The 24,158-nt window shown below is 36.3% G+C and overlaps 1 protein-coding gene across 2 annotated transcripts in view; it reads left to right on the forward strand.

The window, feature by feature from the left end:
- BLACAT1 (BLACAT1 overlapping LEMD1 locus) overlaps positions 1 to 22,497 on the forward strand; it is a 56,258-nt gene extending 33,761 nt beyond the window's left edge. For both annotated transcript variants that reach the window (XM_087959673.1, XM_087959672.1), the window contains exons 3-5: positions 18,970 to 19,183; positions 19,633 to 21,381; positions 21,791 to 22,497. In XM_087959673.1, the coding sequence (XP_087815799.1) occupies positions 19,011 to 19,112 (102 nt within the window). In that variant the 5' untranslated portion in view covers positions 18,970 to 19,010 and the 3' untranslated portion in view covers positions 19,113 to 19,183; positions 19,633 to 21,381; positions 21,791 to 22,497. The remainder of the gene's footprint in view (positions 1 to 18,969; positions 19,184 to 19,632; positions 21,382 to 21,790) is intronic.
- Positions 22,498 to 24,158: the final 1,661 nt, after the last annotated feature.

Consider the following 24,158-nt stretch of genomic DNA (forward strand, 5'->3'; position numbering starts at 1 on the left):
ATTTTTGGAACTTCTCAAAATTCTATTTTGCCCTGTTTTTTGCTGCCAGCCTGCTTTGCTGAACCCTTTAATTAAAGCCACAAGGACTAAAGATTTTTGCACGGCCTGTGGATTATGCAGTATATGACTCCATTTGCTCAATCAGTCGAAAGTGGCACAATTGTGATCTGTATGGCATTTATCTGTCCTTGTTCCAAGACATGCCTTCCTGTAGGAAACAGGATGGGGCCACTAAAGTCTTATTTCCCAGTGAGTACAAACAGGCGCAAAGTAAATTGCATTAGATATGAGCCCAGACTGTGCTGGAAACAATCAACGTAGGTGAGTTACTAATGAGATGACCAGTCAAGAGAAAATTTCCAGGAAAACTTCCATGGCACAGATTTGGTTAAGGTGGCCTCAGTTTGAAAGATTTATTTTCATTCCTTTTCTATTTTCCAGAAGCTTTCAGCTTACCTTTCTTAAATCCTCTGCTGTGGTCTATGGCTTTTTATTCCTATGTGATTACTTTTTATAATTCATGTAGGGCTAAAAGCCATGGGTTACACAAAGGAATAATCCACTCTCTTGGGTACCTCCAGCAAAGCTGTGTGAAATACAGATTCCTGAACTCTTTCCTCCTCCTTTTAAAAAAGAAACCATCCACATTTATTTCAGATGAATGTGACAGACCCACTCAGCAAGAGAATGTACAGAAGACTAGGACTGATTTCTTTTCTTTTTCTGAGCTGCTTCTCTCCATTCAGAGATGAAAGGAAGACTACTTCAAAGGTGCAAGGTGCAGTTTAATACATGTGAGATGTTTCCAAAAAGAAAGAAAAAGGCACTGCCTTTCAAATATAGGTTCCAAACCTTCCCTTACTTAGAAGATCCCCATAATAAATGCTTTAAACAGAATGCAGGGTCATTTCCATAAAAGACCCAGTGAAATAGCTAATGAACCATGGAGAGAACAGCTAGCCACAATTACAAGCTCTTCTTCATAAGTTTAGAAGTGTTGAGGTGAGTTGAGATATTTATTTGGGAACATAATGTGCAAAACCTGAGGAGGTTGGTGTAGAATAAGATTACTTATCTATTTTTGTAACTGTTTCTTTGAAATTCAGGAGTAAGCAGGTGATAATGTTTATCTCTGCATTGCACAAAAAATATCACCGTGGCTCTGCCTACACAACATATCCATGGTTAGTGTATTCATAACCTACTCAACTCAATTTTCTGGATTTATATTATACCTTGCCTGAAGCCTACACTATCCACAAAGACGGAGTTTGCAGAACATTTTTGCTAAGATGTTACTGTCTGGTATGTAGCTATATTTGTTAAGTGAACATAGCCATGAGAGCCATAATGTTTAGCTGCTTCATGCCATAACAAATTAATAGTCATCATATTTCTGAGTAGGATATCTGAGATTTCCTTCTATCAAGAGTGCCCCAGAAAGGCTCTCTGAGTTCCTTCAACAGACGCTGTCTTTCTGAGAGCCATTGCCAACTGCAAAGGTCATACCACACACCTGCTTTTCTGATTGTACTTGCTTGCAGTGGTGAATGAGTGGGACTTGGATGGCCAGTGCATAATTAACTAGCAATAATAGGAATGGGGTGGAGGGGATAAAGAACCCATTTAACCAGCTTCTTTATTGCAAACCAAAATGTTTTCTTCTGCTGGGAAAGTAATGAGCAAAATCCCATTTGCCTTTAGCCCAGTCTGAATTGGAACAAAACCCCTATGGAATGTGCAGTCCTGTTTTCACTGTTCCATCTTACCATCAATTGTATCCCTTAATGATCAGGGCAGCTGCACCAGGGGCCCAGGAGCCTTTGAAGGCCAGACTTTTAAATGGTCAGCATTGCTAATAAGGATTGAGGAACCTTTCTTCTCAAACACTGGTCTTTCCTGTATGGTACCTGCTCAGATTTGTTTCTCTCTGATTTCTGAGTACATCTGAAAGAGCCACCGGTGTTGTCTGCTGATTTATTTTATTTTTTTAAAAAGAAAAGAACCATGGGGACAGCTGTGTAATACCTCTTAGGATCAACCAAGTGTTCACAGAGTTCACTGAACAAGCTCTTGAATGATATAGAATTCCTTTGTTAGCTAGAATTTTCCAAAAAAAAAAAAAAAAAACCTGAGAAAGAAAGAAAGAAAAAAAAGAAGAATGTGGTAATGTATAGGAATATACATATTGAGCTTGCTGTATAGTTATACGTCTCCAGATTGCTATGTGGCTAAGTGGGACTTGCACGCTAATTAAAGAACTGTGCTGGAAGTTGGATGAAATTCTTAGGTCACAACAGGAGTATGCATCCTTTTTAGGTGAGCCTTTTTTATTTTTGAATGCCTTGCTGAAGTGTTTCAATCATATAAGTGGAGAGCAGGACAAATAAATTGGGAAGCAAGTCAGAGTAAAAATGTAACATCAGTTAATTTTGAATTCTATTAATATAAAATATATAGTTAATAAAATTGGTGTCCACCCACGCTGTGCAATGCTTTGGATGTGATTTGTAAGAGGTTCTTTAGAATATACAAGAGCATAGAAGCAGCTCATATGTCTGACACATTAGAGCAGCTACATCTACTGAGGAGCTGTATTTACATCCCTACACACGCTTCCATACTAAATCCGAAGGCTTGGATGGTCTGTGTGTTTAATGATGTCCTCTTGCTATTTGTTTAAAATGTGCAGCCTAAAATGTGACTCTGTGTGTGTGTGTGTGTGCGCGCGCGCGTGCAGGACTCTGGGTTGCTGAATGTGGCTCGAGGTGTTCTTTAAAGTTATATAAAAGGGTGCTGAGATTAAAGTTACCAGGAAGCCTGGTGGTTATAACAGCAGCACAGATTAGCAGATAAAATCTCTCATACAAGAGATCAAGATAAGAATTACCAGCTATTAATAATATTCAAAAATACCAGTGGTAAATAAAGAAGGACCTGAGGATCTTCTCTTCATGGATACAAATTCTAGCAGCTGAATGTAGTCTTAAGCAGGACTCAAGATACCTTACAAAATAGAAAACAGAAGAAACAATCTGGTAATCTTTTTATTAATAAAATCAAAAGATACATTATAGTAGGGACTGAATACTGAGGCTATAGAAGCCAAATGAACAGATTTAATTAGTGGGTAGAGGACTAGAATGCTTTTCCGCCTTACAGAGACAATTCCATCTTTGAGATCACATAAATGGTAAAAAGTCTGGATAGCATATTTTTAATACCACATAATTGTAATGATTCCTCAGGTAATCTAATAGACAGGGACAATTTGTCTCTTTATTTAATTAAATATTAAGCATCCAACATCCTTTATTTATATTCCAGACACAGGAGACTGGCTTAGTCTGTCTTCAGAAACTAGATACGATTGGACTTGGTTAATCCATTGATAGGAAACTAATAGGGCATACTGGGGCTATTAGACTAGACTAGGAAATTGAACAGCAATCTCTGTTGACAAGAATATTGCATAAATATTTCATACTAATTATATATAACTAAAGGTGTACCCATTAATTGGTTTATAACACTTCAATATGTTTTCGAAATATTCTTGTCCCTTTCAATTTGTTATACTATTAATCTGGGGTTTTTTAAGCAACACAGGTAAAAAGAAAATAAGTTTTCAACCATCTATGTTTCTGCAAATCATTTGACCGCAAGACAGATGCTGTAAGAGAATGTTCATTTTCTAGGACACTCACAGAATGCTGGATAAATTAGCACTGGAATGGCTTATAGGGAGAAAAATATGGGGCCCTGAATGGATCCCATCTATGACTCTGTTAAATTCTAGCCAACTGAATTTCTCTAGATTCCCAGGTTTCTCTGCTTTCTACCTTCTGTAATTTGAGTACTGGTTTAGCATTCTTGCACATTCTCATTTATTTGCTCCCTCTCTTCTTGGCAATCAAATGAAATCCAAGTCCTTTTACAGCAGAGGTTTATACCTGATCATTTAGAAATGAATTCCATAACGTTCTGCATGGACTATATTTTGAGTAAGAGGATTGCAGTCTTTATCTGTTCTGCTGCTCTTCTAACAAGCAGATATCCTCAATTTTACATGGATATGTCTTTGTATATATTCACTGCACTGATTATGGATTTATTACAAAATATCAGTAGCACAATGCATCCAAGTATTGTAAAATCTATCTTTATATTTCATCAAGAGATAAAGGTTCATCAGGAGACATTTAACTTTGAGTAACTAATCCATTGAGGCACTGAAAATATCCGTAGGCTGATTGTTGAAGGGAGAAAATCTGAGCTGCTTTTGTGCTAATTGCAAATTTTACAAAGCAAATTATTAATGAAAGATAGAATGCAGAAGAGAAAGGCAAAGAGCTTTCACAATATAGGTTTCATGAGAGAATGAGATAAATAAAATTTCATGTAAATATTAGATACTATAAGTGAAAGTTTTCTGGAGGAAGGTGTGTCTAATTGGGAAGAATTGGTAAATAGGAACATATTGCAAAATTTTGTCACAATTTGGTGCAGGTTTTTATTTGCTGTTAAAGGTACAAGTGTCCTGTTTCCCTTGCTATTTAATCACTGCAGTGAAACACTTCTGAGCTTGCAGGTTATGTTGGATGAAAAACTAGCCAACTATATTTTAGCCTCACATATTGTGCAAATCCAGCTCATGGGTTAGTTTATGATTTCTTGTTGTATAAACAAAGATTTATTTATTTTGTGAAAATTATTTGCTGCCCATCTCTTATCCAATGACAATTAAGTTTTGAAAAACAACTTACTTATCCATAGTACGTCACCCATGCAAATACTGAACTTAGCACAAATGTAGCCTTCTGTTAAAAAAAAAGTACTTTTTGCATAATATCAGCCATAGACTATTAGAGTAAATTGATGCATATTTTTTTTATAATTTACTGTGTCAACCCACAGAATAATCTGCATATATTGAGTCACATATTGGCCAACTTCATCTTATAGTTGTATGAAGCCAACTGATCTGAGAAGCACATCAAGGTTTGTCTCCATTGGGCTGACATCCAATAATGGTGCTGGCTATTCACTAAGTTATTCACTAATGATAGTCATTCTCTAGATAGATATTAAACACTATCTGCCTGTTACAAATTTATCAGAATTGCTTGTATGCTAGCCTTCATTTGGAAAGCCCTGACATTTCTTTTTACACATTTGGCAAACAGGTGTGTATAAAGCTAGAGTGTTCATTACAAATTATTTGTCTCTGCCTCTTTTTGGCAAGAAAGCTCTGGTGGTGTTGAACCATAGAAAAACCCTTTTTCTTTCTGATAGAAAATGGCTTATTAAGTAACAGGCTACCCCACTGGTGCTGACTCAGGCAGAAACTAATGAACACCCTGGCTGGCCATTTGAAATTTATTGCACCTATTAATTACAACCATTAGATGCAGCCAGTGAAATTTTTATAATGAGGACCCTTGCGACTTTGCTTTCCTAGCAGCAAATTAACTGTGTATATGAAGGCTGAGGAGGGGAGAGAGGGTTAGAATCAATGGCATCAGCATACTTTACAGAAGCAATGTTTTAATTAGTGGTTCTCTGCAAACACTGCAGCCTGAAACTCCAGCTGAATATGCATCATTATTTCCCATTAAAGAGACAATGCTTCCCTTTACTAATTGACTTTATTTCCTTTTAAGGTTTTTTTAAAAAAAGCAGAAGTTGAATACTTTATGTCTGGGTTTGAATATATTGGGTGAGGGGGATTGTTGTTAATGAAATTCAGAGTTGATAATTAAAATAGAAGTTAAAAATGGGGATAAAACAAAAGGGAAAGTACCTCTATCTGTCTCACGTTAGCACTCCACCTTTATTTAGAGGTGCTCAAAGTAGTATCATATGTTGCAATGATTTCATACTTAATACAACCTGTGGGATAAACTTCAATTGAGTGAAAATATATCTTTATTGGTCATGGAATATAAATTGAATCCTAAATAACATTTAGTGCCCTAGTTACCAATTATTTTCATGGTGATTCTGGAATCAATTAAAGGTAAATCTGACCTCTAATTCAATATTGGATAGCCATGACCTACCAGCTGGATGCTAAAGTCTAAGAGATTCCCATTCCAGTTGCAAAGTTCCCTAAAGATTTCCAGCAAGCTAAGAGAGTATGAGCGTGACGATATTTTCAGCAAAATTATACAAATCCAACTTCTGCTCTAAGAACACATTTTGCCACACCATTGTCCATTTCTACTTATTAGCGATCCATGATATTTGCCTTTTCCCCTGCCTTTGCTCCTTGCTGCACTGCCCAACTGCAGATAATACTCTACCCGACTCTGTAGTCTCTTCCCCAAACCCCAAAAACTTTAACCTTAGACTGTCTCCTATTGACCTCACCCCTTTCCTAAGAGGTCTGTAGGGGGCGTGCATAAGCGCACCAACGTGCCTACCGTCCCTGTCCTATTGTTTCTTTTATTTTTCTTATGTGTACCTATTTCATGTATTCATAACTATGTATATACTTATACCTATTATCTTGTAAGGAATTGACAAATCAAATAAATAAATAAATAAATAGATTGTGGCAGCACCTAACCCATCTTGATTGAGCTTAAAAAGATAAATGGTATCACATATGGTTAGTATTTGAATGGCAAACCAGAGCTGTAGGCTAACATCCTGGAAGTAAGCACTGGTAAAACCACTTTGATATTGTTGCCAAGAAATGTAAAAGGGCATATCTATGAAGTCACTAAGTGTCAGTTTTGGTTTGAAGGAAACTTTACCTGCCACAGTAGAAGAAAAGTGTATAGTTATCTAGATACTTACACTTACAAGTTACACCTTTGCAATTCGTTTCTTTTTCATCAAGTCACCCTAAGTTCAAGGACTATTTTATTTATTACATTTCTATGCTACCTATCTCATTGTTACAGCAACTCTGTATAGCTTATGTTAAAAAAGGTAAAAAGATACTAGAATATAATTAAAATTAGTAAAAATTTAATAGAAGAGATTGAATAGAAAATCTAAAAACCAAGATGGGCAACCTGGTCAGCCACCACCACCATAGGAGCCCCCTGTCAGGGCTGCAGGCCAAGTGACAGAGCCTAGTTTCCAGACTCTTCCAGGAGACCAGGAGTGTGGAGGCAGACCTCACCTCAGATGGAAAAATATTCCAGAGAAAGGGACACAGCAGAAAAGAAATATTTAATTAACTATTGACTATGTTATGTGTACCTTATCTTTGCAGTACCTTTTCCAAAAGCTAGTCACGATACACCTTTATTAATAAACACCGTCTTAACACTTAGAAAGGGCTGTACTTCTATACTGCATTGCTTATTGAAGACTCCAGGTTCAATTTTTCCATCTCCAAGTAATATTGGAAAAGTCTCCAGTCTGAAATCCTGGATTGTTACTACCAGTCAGTGCAGACAACCCTGAACTAGATAGATCACAGGTCTGATTTGCTGTAAGGCTTTTCTTATATTTCTCTTTAATGCACTGAGACAATTTCCTAATTTTCTCTTATCATTATGTAAACATATTAAAAGATCTTTGTTATGTTAAATGGCATCCAGACACGTGGATATATCTGTTCATTGTACAGGACATAAATGGGATACCCTTGTGGCAAAATACCAAATTCAATCATTTCAGTGAGGGATGGATTTCATCTGATTTGATGGAAGGGCGCTTGTATTACAAGCATTCGAGAGATGCAAATCATCCCAAGATCAAGATTTTTCATGATAGCAGCAACAAAATGCTTAAATATGTGATGACTTTATGATGCCTGTATGATCACTACCTATTTTTTTAGAACGTAGGTTAGAATGATGTCAATTGTTTGCAGAAAGATAATGGCTATCAAAATCATATTCCAGGACCAGAATTCACCCGCAATATTTTGCAAATATTAGTTAATCATCTGCATACATGGATACTATTAAGTAGTAGAAATAAGTCCTTTAGTAATGATGGCTGTGCTTGATATGAGGGCTGAGGGCCACATTACTCATAACGGCAATACTGATTTTAGTGAGGATTTGAGGAGGGTTGTTTGATAGTGGTTTTTATGTAACTTTAAGATGACCAGTATAGTTTTCACTTGTTTCCTGTTAAAAATGGGAAAAGATTCCAATTGCTTTAAGCCATGATACTGCATATAGCCACAATCATTCCAATTATATTTAAGTGTGGTTTATATATCCAACTTTTGTGTCAGAAGTCAAAATAAGAATGCAAAAACTGCCCATTATTTGTCCCTGCTTTAATGTGTTCTTTTTGCTCCAGTTTCTCACAAAGGGTTTTAACAAATTGGATCCCTTCCTTTCCTCATTGCTGACTGAATGTGTGAAAAGAGTAAAGATTTCCAATTTCAGCAGCAGGGCTTAACTGTTAGGAAGAGCAAAAACCTGGCGAAATCGGTAATTGTTGGTCTAAGGAATTGGTCTGTCCAGCTGGTTCAGAAAGACATTTATTAGGGCTCAGGAAAAGTGACATTATTAAAGTGAGCATGCTGATTTCAGACAGCTCCCAATTCATCACTCTGACAGTGACAAACACAGCCTGAGGTTAAGCAAATGACTACAGAGAATTCTTTGGCTTTACATTTTTAATATTCACTGTGTTTTCTTGGCTGCAGAGAGTCCTATTCAAAGGATCTTCTTCCTTGAATAGAAAGGGCAAAGCAGGGCCATGAAACATGCTTGGATTTTGCAAATCAAGTAGGGCCTCTGTCATTCCCCTCACTCTAGTTCATTTATCTTGCACCTGAATGGAAAGCGGAGGGTCAATTTTTAAAGGCTCCATGTTACAAGCTTTCCTAAATACACTAATAACTCCCTAATGGAATTGGGACTTCTGTCACTCAGACCACCCAGATCTCCAGGCAAACAAATGGTTTCTGGTACTTTTGAATTCTCCTCAATGCTCCCCTCCTCCATTTCTATTCCCAGGGAATCTAATACTGCAATACACAAAGTGCCTTGTCTCTGCTACCATCCTCCTCTCAATGGTAACATGATGTACTGTCAATGGAGCTATCCTTGAAAACAGCTGAGAAGCAAAATTGATAACACAATTTTGTCAATATGCATAGGATCAGAGGCTATCATGAATTTGTAGCAACTGGAGCCTGTGATGCTCTATGAGCTTTCTTGTTTATTTGTAGATGTTTCATTTACCTGACTATGTAACATCATCAGTACTAGCTCTGATAAAGTTCGTACTGATGTTACCTAATTAGTTAATTAAAGCAAGCAAAACAGATGAGCTCTGACAATACCTCAGAATCCACAGTTCAACTCTGAGCTATGTATTCTCTTCTGTTTTAGCACCTATACTCATTATAATTGGACATCCAAATATAATTCTAAATACATGTTTCTTTTGAATTTAAATGCTTTAAATGTCCTACCTATAGCCACTAGTTTGAAAGATGGGCTTAGTTCCTTCACTGCGTTATAGCCTGCTTCTTCCCAGAGCTTAAGTAGATATCCTTGCCTTCTTTGATCATTTTTGTCCTGAGTTATCAGTGAATAGCTGAAGAGAGGTCAAATGGACTATTTAGGCCCTTGAGTATAATCCTTCTCCAGTTTATGTTTATCCAGCCTCCCTTTTTACTATTGAAATTTTCTTTACCATTAATAGGTTGAGATTAATAAACCAATGAAGGTTTGAACCAATGTTTTCCTAGTCCACCATTAATTACATAACAAAGATCTTTTTATCTACATCTTTTAATCATAGTACCTCAAATCCTCACTTAATACATACAAAATCCAGAACCCATTAATCCCGTGTAACTGAAATTTTAAGAATCTTCATTCTAGCTTTATTAGCAAAATTTTGGCTGTTGCAGCATTGCCACAATTAACCACCATCACATGACTGTGATTTCTGATGCTCCCTGCCAATGTCTCACAAACAAAATCAATGGGGAAGCCAGCAGGGAGTCAGAAATTACTCCTACTGCCTCTGCTTTTTTGCTTTCCCATGGTCATTCAGCTTCTCTGTTTAGATAAGGAAATATCTCTGAAAGGATGACCCAACAGATCATGGCTTGTCTAATAACTTTATTCTTGAATGAAGGCAAATATATGTGTCCCAGGATAATGTCACAGGATCAAATCTGGGTTGATCACTGCGACAAGAGGTTTAGTCTTCCGAGCTTTTGGACTCGTGCTGGAGCCCATCTCAATTAGTGCAAGCAGATTGAATACTTTCAGCACCTCTCCAGGAACTAGAACATGGGCTCCAGCACATGGCACAGGACCTCTGGTCCCAGTGACTGACCTCTGGTCCCAGTGACTGACTCAGATTGGAACAACTCCTTCTGTATTTTGTTCTTTATTCTTTACTTTAAGAACCAGCCATTAAGGATCAAACTAAAGGCTCACCCAGTACAGAATTCTGTTTCTGTAATGGCCACTGTATGTCTCTGGGAAGCCAACAAGCAAAAGACAAAGGGAATGCCATACCTTCCACTCAAGCTCCTCAGTTTTTATGTTTTGGCTATTTTTGCTTTGATTCTTAAACTTTGGGTACATATGTTTCTAGAAAAAGAAGAGAGACATGTTTATAATAAATACATGTTTGGCAATGATAGAACTGCATTTCATATTACAACCAGTCATCTAGAATTGGCAACCAGATTAAAGGCAGATTATCATGTTTATATATACCATCTAATAATAGTTATCTGGCTGACTTATCATAAGAATCATTAAAATTATTATACTGCAAGTATAAGTCACTAAAAATTAACAACAAAGTTTTAAAATTAAGAGAGGATAAGATATTTACAGGGGGAGACAGCAAACAAATAATACACGAATCAAGACATTGTTGTACAAGTAACAGAACATATGTGATGGACTTCATGATGAAAATTACACAATCACATCATAACGAACATGTCAACATTTGAAATCATTGCTGCTTGGAAAAGATATTTATTTTGTTCCTAATGCCTATTTAATATATTTAGATATGATAAGCAGGAACTTATCACTTAAAAAGTTCTCACTTAGATATTCACTTACTGAACCTCATTTAGAAATATCATCTGGAATAACATATCTCTCAATTGTATGATTCATACAGTAAATTACACTAAGATATTATTTTCTCAGGTATAAGTAAATCACTGTCAAAAACATATATTGTAATACAAATCACAATGGCTGAATTTATACAACCAGATTATGTATGAACAGTGTGCAATGTATCAATCCAGCCAAAGTCTCTTAGTGAATATATATGGAATTCTGACATTCAGTAATAAAATAGGAGATACAAAAACCCAACCGTAGAATCCGTATGATTTGGCTAGTTTCCCAATAAGGTAAAATAAATAAAGTTTCATAATGAAACATGGTAATACATGTAGAATATGAAATTAGTCATAGGCATATCAGCAAGACAAGTGCAAAATGGGAAGCCTTCTTAATAAAATATCAACTACATATTCTTCTCTTCTCTGTCAAAGGATTTAAATATCTGTATCATTTTAAATATCTGTATCTGTTATTAGGTATTGACTGAATGTGCATAAGATCACTGCAGCCTACTTCAAGTCTCTTACTTCTTAGAGACTTGGTTGCTATAAGATACTAGGTTAGAAAAAGTTGTACTACTAAATGGCAGGAAGGAAATGGAATCAAAGCAGAAGGTCCTTTTAGGGAACAACACAGGAAGTTCCATTTTACCCACTAAGCTGCTATCCATCCAGCTTATTATTGACATATCTGACTTATTGACTGATATCTCTTTGTGCCTTGCCAGGATTTCACATAGAATTTCTCCTTGTCTGGAAGTGCACAGATCTGAAGCTGGGAACTTCTGCAAGCAAAACCTATGATGCTGCTGTACCACAACTCTTCCTTTTTCCATCCCATTGTAAACATTACTTATTATATAGAAGCATCAGTAGACCAGTAAACAAAACAATTCATATTTTGTTGATTTACTTAATAGTAGTTATTCTTCAACCTTCCTCTGAATGTTTGATTAGCTATCTTTTATTTAACAAGAAACGTTAGCATAAGAAAATAAGGAGAAGAGCAAAAGTCAGATTATATACTGTAACATTCTCAATTTGTGCAGAGACTCATGTATACATATGCACATAATATACTTACAAGCTCCTAGGAATGGATATTTACTCATTTATATTGAAAGTCTTATAGTTCATATTTAGCTATAATCTGCTTCTCAACAAACTCTACCCATAGGTTCCTCTTTTCTATAGACTAGCAGAATCCAGTGCAGCTCTGAATGTGTCTGAATCACCATATAGCTGCATGTTTTGCCCTACAGATGGCAATTTAACTTCCTTATTTTTTGATGGTTGTGAGGCTCTGGGAATGTGTGTATAGTTCATGCATTTTGGATCCTCTCTCTTGCTTGAAAGCTTATGTTTTTAATTAAATTTGTTAGATGGAAAAACTGTTAAGACAGAGTGACCTTTTGCCCAATAGACTACTCATCTTACAATGCTGTATCATAGGATTCCACAATCTGAGAGCAGAGTCGGTGTGCATGTTTTCTTCTAAACTTAACAGCAAGTTGAGCATCTATTCTGAAAACTTTATTTAAATCTACATTAAGTTTTAAAATCTTCCATTTGGAACTGGGCCAACGCCACCCAGCTGGCTTTCATGCCTAAGGGAGGCCTACAGTCTCACAGTCTCTTCCTTTTTAAAACAGTACCTGTTATTCCAGTGATACATCATTCTGCTGTAGTGAGTTGTGATCTCAGTCTCATGTTGTAGAAATGGGGTATCAAAAAGTTATTATTGTGGATGTGACAGTGTGATCAAACCTCCACTCGCTTTTTGCATGCAATATACCTAAAAGGGCTGGGGCTTTGATCCCATGATCACAGCCACCATCTTGAATTTTTTGAAACCTCCCTAAAAGGATGCCCCTGAATGGATAGTTGTGACTGGGTGGATGCATGGAGCAGTAAGAAAGCCTCACATGCTCTATATCAAACTCTTGTGTTGATATTTTTCTACCCTGGTCCTTGATGCTGGTATTCTAATCCTAATTGGTGGCAGCAAAACTGTAGGTGAGTAAGGAATGAGCTCACCTTGTAGCTGCCAAACCAACCTTCCAAAAGCTTCATTTGACTGATCTTTGCTCTCTTTCAGCTGCTACATCCAGAAAACCTTTTTCTATTCACAGAATAAAAGTGGCAGAGAGATGCAGTAAGATGAGGACTGTCTGTTTGACAAACCTTGCAGACAGGAAGCCTCATTAAACAGCCTCTTGCCATTGTTCTGTGCATTTCAAAGGAAATATCTAGACTTTATTTAAAGCAGGAGCCCAGCAGACAGGTATACAGAGAAATCTGTCAAATAAAGCTGATGGGGGAAGGGTAGTGAGAGGCTGCAGCTGCAGCCATGAATTAAAAGGGCTGGGCTTATCTGTATTGGGGCTGCTTTGTGCTGAAGGCAGACTCCTTCTCTGGAAAGACAAGGTCAGGCTGAAGCAGAGAGGATAAAAGTAGTGTCGGTTGGTTCCCAGGTTACTGGATGGAAGGGATGCAATTGTCACTGCTGTGTGGAACGGACTGATCTAAGGTGCTGAAGGGCTCTTTAATTAATGCTGAGCGGTTGTGTTTGAAGCTAGAAGGTCAGTCAAATATTCCCGGTAACCTTGGATGGCTTAATCATGCCCTCAGTACTAGCTGAGCTATTGAAAAGCAACCATCTCAAACAGGATTTTGGCTTTTGCTGCCTCTTTTTTTCTTCTTAATCTGGCTGAGGTAATTCACAGATGTCGAACGCTCCACTTAGGTGGGGGCAGTTTTTGGCAGGGGTGCAGTCAAGCCGTTTAGGCTTGGCATGTTTGGTTTTGCTTCACAACCTTTGTGTGGGCCAAAGAATTATTAGGCCTCTGCTAAATGCTCTGTGACCCTAACAACCAGTTTTGGCTCTATACTTATTTTTAAAACATAAATAAATAAAAATAACTAAAGCTCATTAAGCAGAGGGATTGCTGAGCAACAGTTCATATTGCCTTGTGTTATACCTTGATAAGGCTGGACTTGAGGCTAATATTTCTCTGGAGACCAGTAAGAGATCCTGGGCTGCCTGGAGCAAAGAGGAGCGTCCCTTCTCAGCTGCCCAGTTTGGCTGCTGATTGTTCCTTCAGTACTGGTGATAAGCAGTGCAAGACATCTTCTACTGCACCCCTGAGTATCAGATCATCTTAGATGGTCAGAACAGGCCATAGAGCAATTCTATTTTCCTACCTCTGCTGCCACTCTGCCTGGTACTGTTTTTCTGTCCATTCAGACAGACTCGACAAAGCAGTCCACCTGCCCCAAAGGAAGATCACAGATGATCCTCATCAGGTCTGGGCCGTAATAATAGTATGTTTCTTTTTTCCCGTTCTTTCTTTTTATGCTTTGTCCTTTGTTCTTTTCTTGTCCCAAAGGTGTTTTTCAAAAAGGAATTAGACTTTGTTTTTTTTTTCTCCCTTGAAAGTGTTTTGCTTCTCAACTAAGAAGCATCTTCTTCAGAAGAAGAACCAAACTGAAGAAGCTTCTTGGATAAGAAGCAAACATTTTCAAGAAACATGTCAGAAAATTTCTCCTTAGTTCTAGGTTTCTTCTTTCCTTGATTAATTTCCATTCATTGCTTCTTGTCTAGCTTTCAGGTACTTTGGAGAACAGGTTGACCTGTCTTCTTTGTGGCAGCTGTTCAAATATTGGAAAACTGCTCTCAGGTCACCCCTAGTCTAATCTTTTCACTAGATTAGACATACCCAATTTCTACAACCATTCTTCATGTTTTAGCCTCTAGCCCCTAATTATCTTTGTTGCTCTTCTCTGCACTCTTTCTAGATCTCTATATTTTTATATTGTGGCCACTAAAACTGGATGCAAGTATAGTCTTATCAAGGCATTATAAAGTGGTTCTAACATTTCACATGATCTTGATTCTGTCCTTCTGTAATTGCAGCCTAGGACTATGTTAGCTTTTTTGGTGGCTGCAGCACACTACTGGTTCATATTTAAGTGGCTGTCCACTAAGACTCCTAGATCTCTCTTGCAATTACTGCTATTGAGCCAAGTTCTACCTATTCTATACCTGTGCATTTGTTTTTCCTTGCCTAAATGTAAAACCTTACTTTCCTCACAATCGAATTCCATTTTATTAGATAGAGCCCGTTGTTCAAGTCTGTCGAGATCCTTCTGTATCTTGAGACTATCTTCTGAGGTGTTGGCTATTAGTATTAGTAGACAACCTCTTTGCTTGGGGGGTTATACTTGGGGTGGGGTAATCCTGGTTTTGCCCTATTTGGGAATTCACTAAGAACATATAAGACTGTACTTTATTATCAGCCCAAATAAATCTACTGTGGGGTGGAGGCATTCTTGCTGAAGTTAAAGAGCACAATTTACCATACTGTTGCTATATTGCTTTATTGATAAATATATGTTTTTCTCTTTTCAATTCAAGCCCAAAGCCACCTAGCCAGTTTCCATGCCTAAGGAAGGGTTAGAACCAGAGTCTCCCCAATACCAATCTGTCATCTTAATTACTACCCCATGTTAGCTCTCACACATCTCTGTATATATAAGTTCCAAAATCTATTATTTGAGTTCCATATGTTTAGGAAACCTGGCTACTTAATACGTGAAAACCAAGAGTAGATTAATAGGGTAGGCTATGTTAGGATTGTTGCTGAGGATAGTGCCTATGTGACTGACCTGTGTCCCAGCATGAGTTTTTGTGCGCTCTTTTTAATAGAGCTTCTTTCCTTTGTTTGAAGAAGGATCCCTTATCAAGTGTCTTAAAGCAATGCTGGCTTGGGGAATTCTGAAAGTGGAAGCCCACATCTTAGAATTGCCAAGGTTGAAAAATATTGCTCTAGAATAGATATCTTCTCTTCCCACCTTTGATTCAATGAAATAGAAATGCAAGATTTTAACAGTTCTGCTCTGTGTCATGTGAAGTGTTCAATTACACTAACTCCAACAGATTTTGAGGTTATTGAGTAACCCATTCAAAAATGTCTAAAATTTGGGTGCATGAAGGGCAGAATTTATAAAAGCAGCATACAGTTATAATTGAGTGATTCAAACTAAATCTCATCGTAACTCATTCACTTTGTATAAAGATAACAATTGCTGTGCTGGATCTCTGATCAAAGACCACTGGTAATTCTATCACTAAATATAATTTTATTCTTTTCTGCTTTTTACTTCGTAAAGGGCTTTGGCTTGAAAAGTGATGCTAAAATATTTTAAGTAAAATATTGCACTGCTAATCATCACAATGGATAATTAACTACAGAGTTCTTTAATACTAATATTCAGCACAGTGTACTATCTTTCAGATCTTTAAGGGTTTTTTATATTATATATTATTTTAGTTTTTGGAGAGGTGCTGGTTGTACTCACTCTGCTTGCACTAATTGAGATTAAGTTTGGGGAAATATTGTGTAAGCAGTCACATGGTGATGCAGGATTCTAAATTCAGAACATCATAGCCAAAATTGCTTGGATGTCTGCAAAGTAAAGATAATCACTGCATTACAGAGAAAACAGTCCTCATAAGGAAGATTCAAAAGTATGACATGAGTATTACCATTAGCCTATTATCTCTACAATCTCCTAATCAGAATTTATTGAATAGAGAAGATTGCTTATTAAAGGTTTCTTTCCAAAATACTACTTAATTGAAGGGGAGAATCTGCCCCCCACCCCGGAAATGCTAATGCACTAAGTTTTTGTGTCCATGTTTAATCTTATAATATTTCAAAGGTAATAAAACATATGTGCTATTCCTATTCCTTACTGAGTCATTGGTAGACGTTCTTGGAATGCTGTACCAGCCACCAGCATATTGATTCTTAGGTTTTTATGTTTTTAATGCTAACAATGAAATGTACTTTGTGCTCACTGTGAGACTCAAGTGTACAACTCTAAGGCTAACTACAACAAATTACATTATGGCTTAGTGTATTGAGTAAATATATCAAGTGTGGCTTGTAAAATGTGATTTATAGTATATTTTATTACATAAATCCAGCCAACAAATCATGGTTAAACAAGATATGGGTGAGCATAATGTGTAATTTCAGCTAGCCGGGTTAATGATATAAGGGAAATGAATACTTACTGTACATAAGTGATATTGAGAACCAGAAATATGTAAAAATGAGACAAAGAAGTAGTGGAAAAGTTTAAGATTACAATTACTGAATAGAAAAAGGGTAGAAGTCACAATTATATGTTTATTCTTTTTTTAAAAAAAACATTCTTGCTTCTCTATTTCTTATTTTCCATGCTTGCTCTTGTTTGTTTTGTATATTTTATTAAATTAAAAATTATGATAAAAGAGAGAGTTAGAAATTTATGAAGGCTTTTACAGCAGCCACAAGAAGATAATATATGAGTCACTGGACACTGACTCATTGATAACATGGCATGATAGAGATGGGATTAAATAATGTAGCTTCTAATTCCTAGTATGACATACAGAATAGAATGAACTGTGTTTTTTAAAGTTATATTTTTACAATAATAGTATAGTTTTGAAATTAAGTTGCTGGTTGATGGGGAGGGAGAAATAAATCAAAAAGAGAGGAAGATTGCTTCTTACGTTTGAGCACCGAGTGATGTAACAGCAGCTTGTCTTGTTTCAAAACATATTCTTGTCATTATTAGTTTGTTTTTGCCTCCTGTGGGGACAAAATTGTTTTTCCAATCCTATTTTTGGTTGAATAAAATTCAAAGAAAGTATAACAGCCAATGAACCCTGAAAACAGATTTAGTTATGATTCATGTAATAGTGACTTCCCTTAAAATGTAATTTGTGAATTAATTACCTTTTAAAAAGTTAATTCAAGGGTATAATATCCTTCATATTTATATAAGGAATAAGTTATATTAAAGTAATAGCTATTTTCAAATCTCATCTCACCTTGGAATACTCACCTCTAATGATCTAAGTGCTAGAGCCCACTGCAACTACATAGCCAAAAAGGCATTAAGAGTTGTTAACCTAATCCTACGTAGCTTTTTCTCTGGTAATATCACACTACTAACCAGAGCATACAAAACATTTGCTAGACCAATACTCGAATACAGTTCATCAGTCTGGAACCCACATTACGTATCTGATATTAGTACAATTGAGAAAGTCCAGAAATATTTCACAAGAAGAGTTCTCCACTCCTCTACTCATTGTAGAATACCTTATGCCACCAGACTTGAAATTCTAGAACTAGAAAACCTTGAATTACGCCCGTCTTCGGGTCTGATTTAAGCATGGTATATAAAATCATACATTGCAATGTCCTACCTGTCAATGAATACTTCAGCTTCAACCATAACAACACAAGAGCACACAATAGATACAAACTCAAAGTTAACCGCACCAAACTTGATTGCAGGAAATACGACTTCAGCAATAGAGTGGTCAATGTCTGGAATACTCTACCCGACTCTGTAGTTTCTTCCCCAAACCCCAAAAACTTTAACCTTAGACTGTCTACTATTGACCTCACCCCTTTCCTAAGAGGTCTGTAGGGGGCGTGCATAAGCGCACTAACGTGCCTACCGTCCCTGTCCTATTGTTTCTCTTATTCTTCTTTTATTTTTCTTATATGTACCCATTTCATGTATTCACAACTATGTATACACTTATACTTATTATCTTGTAAACAATTGGCAAATCAAATAAATCAAATAAATAAAAAATAAATAAAAAATATTACTGGAAATTTCAGGGAATGAATCTGGGATTCTCTATGTGTAAAACGTATTCTGCCCACAAACTAAGGTCTCACTTTAGATGCAAAAATGTCAGATGCAAAAAACAAAATCCATTTAAAATAGAATGTTTGTAGGTTCCTATCTGACTAGCAACCGGAAATATTGATCCAAATTTACAGCAAGAGATGTCTTGTTTGATAGAGAGGAAACATCCCAATCCTTTCTCTCTTTTATCTTACTCGGTATAGATTTCCTTTGGATGCTCCTGTCCCCTTGCCTGTTCTAGAGGATGCCCCAGTTCACCTTTGCTTGCTTCTGTGGGCTCCATGGCTTCTGCAAGGTGAAGGGGAAACATGAAGAGTCCAGTTCTGAGCGAGAAACTGCAGTTTGAAAAAAGAAGGCTTTTCTTTTCGGGGTTCACTTAAATGTGAATTGGAAAAACATGCTTACTGCAATTACTTGGTATGTTGTTATTGCCCCTTTCTTTGAGGCTTTCTTTCATGGCTTGTTCACCCTTTGGGCTGTTTGTGTCAATGGGTTGGATAGGCAGAAAAAATATTGGTGTGACTGGATAATTTTTTAAAGAGTATCGCTTTATAGATTTAGAAATGTCAATGAACTGATGAGCCAAATAAATAATATGTATCCCACTGCATGACTCTGTGTGAGTGTGTGCGCGCAAGTGTAATTGGGCTTTGGGTTTTCTACGGAAAATCTACCCTCCCTCTTTTGGGTCTCCCATGGAGCTTGATGGATTAGCTTAGGAAGGTACACTGATAGGAAGAGATGAACCTGCTATGAATGATAGCCTTTTTTATCAGCATCAGGAATGGGAAGAAAAGAATGTGTGTGAAAGATATTAATCTGCTTTATTACATTTATTTTTCTCTCCTTGTTTTTCTTCTCTACAGATTACGGAGGTGGAGGAAAAATGACTCAATACAAAGGACAAACATTACAAAGGAACATCCAAAATCTATCTGGGGAAATGACCATTCTACAGTTTCCTAGTTTGAATTATGTTGACCTCTAGAGACTCTAGATATTGATGATTTTTTTAAATTCAATTAATTTATTGAGATACATCAGCCATTCCCAAACTGGAATGTGTTATAAGTATTGGACAACAAGCCAGCTGAGTAACTTTGGGCCAATCACTCTCTTTCAGCCCAAACCACATCATAGGGTGGTTGTTGTTATAGGGAAAATAGGAGGAGGAAAGAGTATTTAAATATGCCTTAGGTTACCTACAAAGTAGTAAAGGAGAGATAAAAGTTAAACAAACAAACAAACAAGGAAACTCCCTTTCTGGTTGGGACTCTGTGGAATGAAGCAGGTTAAAGGAAACTACTGTATAGATTTGTTTAGCTCTTTTGCTAGAGAAGAGCCTTTGACAGAATCAGGCTGTTTTCTTAATTTGGTTTAAACCAAACACACAATATTGCTCACATTTAGAATAATAAAGATGGAATAGATCATTTAGGCTATCTAATTGCCTTCCCTGATATAATCAAATATATTTGATGTATGGTTAAGAAGAAAGGACTGCCTTAGATTATAAGCAAATCCATTTAAGGCTTGATTTGACAATATTCATATGTTTGTACTGGGTCATTTTAATGGCAGTTTTGGCAAACATTTTGATATATAAAATCTGGTAGATGCTCCTTTCATGATCTAAACATGTTCAGCCCATTTCAGTCACTGAATGCAATCAAGAAAGATAAGCTAGTAGTTTTCATTAGAATTAAAATACTATGCAATTCCTCTTATGTGTAAACTATAAATGCACTGAACTTCAGCCGATGATAAGTTAATTGTAGGTTTGGATCCATATTTCTCTTTAAAAATGCTGCTTTTGTATTACTTAAAGCATTTTTCTCAAATCACAGCACAACTGGATGAAAAGGAAACAAAAAAAACCCTCTATTTTTGTAAAGTAAGGAAGGAAAGTGGAAATCAGTCCATTTGTTTTTTAGCAGAAATGAATGAAGAAACATGCAGTTAAGGCATGGGAACAGTTGTCTGTGGGGAGTAGAACAATATTTATGGAATAGTCCTATTTTCTCCATTGCTTGCCATGCATTTCTTGTTGCAGAATCATTTTCTGTCAGTAAAGTAAGCACCTTTTCTTAGGACTTCTTGAACTTTACAAAGCAGGTAGAAACCCCACTGAATAGAGCTATGTAATACGCATTTCTATATATTTAACTTTGGGGCTATATAGTGGCAAACCTCTTACCGGTATTGATAAATATAATCTGAAATTTTATTTTGTTGGGACATTCCAAAATAGTTTCCTAGGAGGCAAAACTTAGGAAAAATTTATATTACTTGAATCTATAACTTCAACTGGTGCAAAATGTGGCAGCATGAGCAGTTATACGTTCAGGTAGAATACACGCTCCACCTCTGCTTTGGGAGTTCCATTGGTTAATAGTGTTGTTCCAGGTCCAATTCAAGATGCTGGTGTTGATCTTTAAAGCCCTTCATGGCATATGACCAGGTTTTTGGAGGGACCGCCTCTTCTGGATTTCATTTGCCTGCCCCAACAGATCCAGCAAGGGAGGTCTCATATGATTTCCATCAGCTAAAGAGCTACATTTGGCAAGTCCTGGCTGTGAGCCTTTGCTGAGGTGTGGAATCTTCTACCTCCTGAGGTAAGTTTAGCTTCATCATTAGAGCTTCCAATGATCCCTTAAAACCTGGCTATGCCAGCAATCCTGGGAAGCCCAAAGGATGGGTGGACTTATGTGGTGGCTTTATTATTAACACTACTTTGTCTGTTGTTTCCTTGTACATTTATTTTTATAGTTTTTAATTTTTATAAGTGGTTTTAACTTAGTATTTATTCATTACTTTTTACCTTTATTGTACACTTCCCAAAGTCACTTTTGGTAAGATATGCAGCTATAAAAATTGGATAAAAAGATATATTATATAAATGTAGGTCTGCTTTGGAGTAAGAATGTGATCAAGTATTTAATTTGCAGAACACTAGTTAGCTACAAGACAGGAATATTTATGACAGAGCTATCTAATTTTTTGTTTGCTTGTTTGTTTTGACAGAGTTGTTTCTGCCAAAAAAATGTATTGCATTCTTTTAACAAGTTTGTGTGGCTTGATGGAAGTATAGAAGACATGCACAAAGTATGGAAATTAAGACAAGAAAGAAAAGCCATTCAAATTCCTTGTTGCAAACTCTTCTTGAAGATTACACAATGAAAACTATATGAAATTACATGTGACCTTCTCCCTAGTATTCAATATTCTGTTTGCATGACTAATGCAGGAATTTTAAGCTGTGAACCGGAATGAAGTTAATCCAATAATTCTAGTATTGCCAACTTTGTAATTTAAAAATTAATATATATCACATTTATTATAACTTGTATAATTACCGAATTCCACATTTATTCTAGATAGAAAAGATCATTTAACAAAATAATTTCCACAGATACATTTGGGGTTTTATTTTTAGGTTTTTGTTTTTTGTTTTGCAATGAAGGTGATATATTACTATAAGAGAAACTATTTCTGCTTAGTAAATATTTCTGGGTTAGTAGTTATCATTTTTGGGGAGAAATGTGTTAAATTGGTATTTAAATGTTTTAATTATATGAGTACTCAGGATGTTGCTCTCAAAACACAAAAATCAAGGAATCATCTATTTCTTGCTGTAATTGTACTGACAAACAACACCGTTTAAAATGAAGTGCCTGGGTGGTCAGTTACTATACAAAGTTATTAAAAATTCAAGCTTTCAAAAAAAAAAAGATTAACATTTACCTGAACATTCAAACTATAACAAATTTTCAATTCTCAAATATTGGAAAAGTTTTTGCTAATACATTGAATAAAATTACATTATCAGGGTTTTTTGTTAATACAAAATAAGACAGAGCCAAATCTTGCAATACTATAGAAACCAATAGACCTTATATATGCAGTATGCAAAATTATATGCTGTAATGTTTTTACATTTGTAGTTTATGAAATTATTGATAATATAAATCTATTGAATGTATATGCAGTTAGTTTGCACAATGAAGTGTATGGGTAACTAAATGACACACTTATATAGAGACATTACTAATTATTTAATCTATTAACTATTGGTAAATTTTCTAGTTATTTACATATAGCTATACCATAGTCTAAATTTCACCTGAATTATGCTGATGGTTAGGAATTATGCTAATTATGCTGATAGTTAGGAATTTCATGTTGATTTCAAGATCTGCTATGTCCCCAGAAATAAATAAATGTAACATAGAAATGGGCCCAAGGGGTGTTTGTGCATGTGTGTCTCTGTGTGTGTCTGCGTGTCTGTGTGTGTGTGTCTGTGTGTGTGCGTGCACGCAGGTGTGTGTGTGTGTGTGTGTGTGTATACACACACACACACACACACACACACAAACATGCACACACACACACACAAACATGCACACACACACACACACAAACATGCACACATGTATGTGCACATATAGAGCATGCAGGACAAAGTAGCTATTCTCAGGGAAAGAAATGAGACATATGTTGAAATGCTTTTTTGTCAACCACATGAAAGCAAGCTCTTTCCCCCCTTTGAGAAGCTGCTCAGTATGTTTATATACGTTCTATATAATTTCTATACCTCTAACCACATCTTTCTTGTGGGAACAATAATATTGGCAGCTTTGAAGATAACAGTGATATTGTAGGTATTTGGGACTGAAGATAGTTATTTACATATAACTATGGTAAATGTCACTAAGCATAACTTTAAATCCATTCTTTTTCATACGCAAGTTAAATACATATTTTGTGACTAGTTTTCATCAATGACCTTTCCAGAAATGTGCCTCCTAGCATTTGCTAGATGAGGGGCTAATTATAATGGTTCCTATTTTCTCCTACTGCAATTTAAGAATGCTGTAACTAATTGTTAAATTTGAAGTTGTGTCACATAGGTGTTGCTATTCATTCTGCTGTAGATGAGATACCAAGATTCTGTATGTAAACATTTTCAGGGGCTTTTGGATTAATTGACTACACTGAGCAATTGTCATACGCAATGGTTGTTAGAATTCTTGGAACATTTCGCAGTGGTTATTTATTTGTTCAACTTACGTGCCACCCATTTTGCCTAGAGGCGATTCTAGATGGCCTACAGACATTAAAAATCAATGAAAACATTAAAACAATAACATTAGTTTAAAATTGACAAAGATGAGGAGGAAGGGGAGAAAAATACACATGGGGGTGGGGATAGAATCTTATCAACTCCATTAACTACCAGAATAATATGCCCCCTTGGGTCCTAGGCCAGTTGACAGAACTAGGTCTTCAGGCCCATTTGGAAGGCCAATTTGCTTTCTAAATCTGCCGGCATAGGTGGGGCAGGCCAATCCCATTGGGACGAGATGGTTCCTCAGATAGCTTGGACTTGTGC

The sequence above is a fragment of the Notechis scutatus genome, chromosome 3, assembly GCF_049901735.1.
Source record: "Notechis scutatus isolate UNSWTSFEM ecotype Mainland chromosome 3, rNotScu1.2, whole genome shotgun sequence".
In the NCBI taxonomy this organism is placed as follows: Eukaryota; Metazoa; Chordata; class Lepidosauria; order Squamata; family Elapidae; genus Notechis; species Notechis scutatus.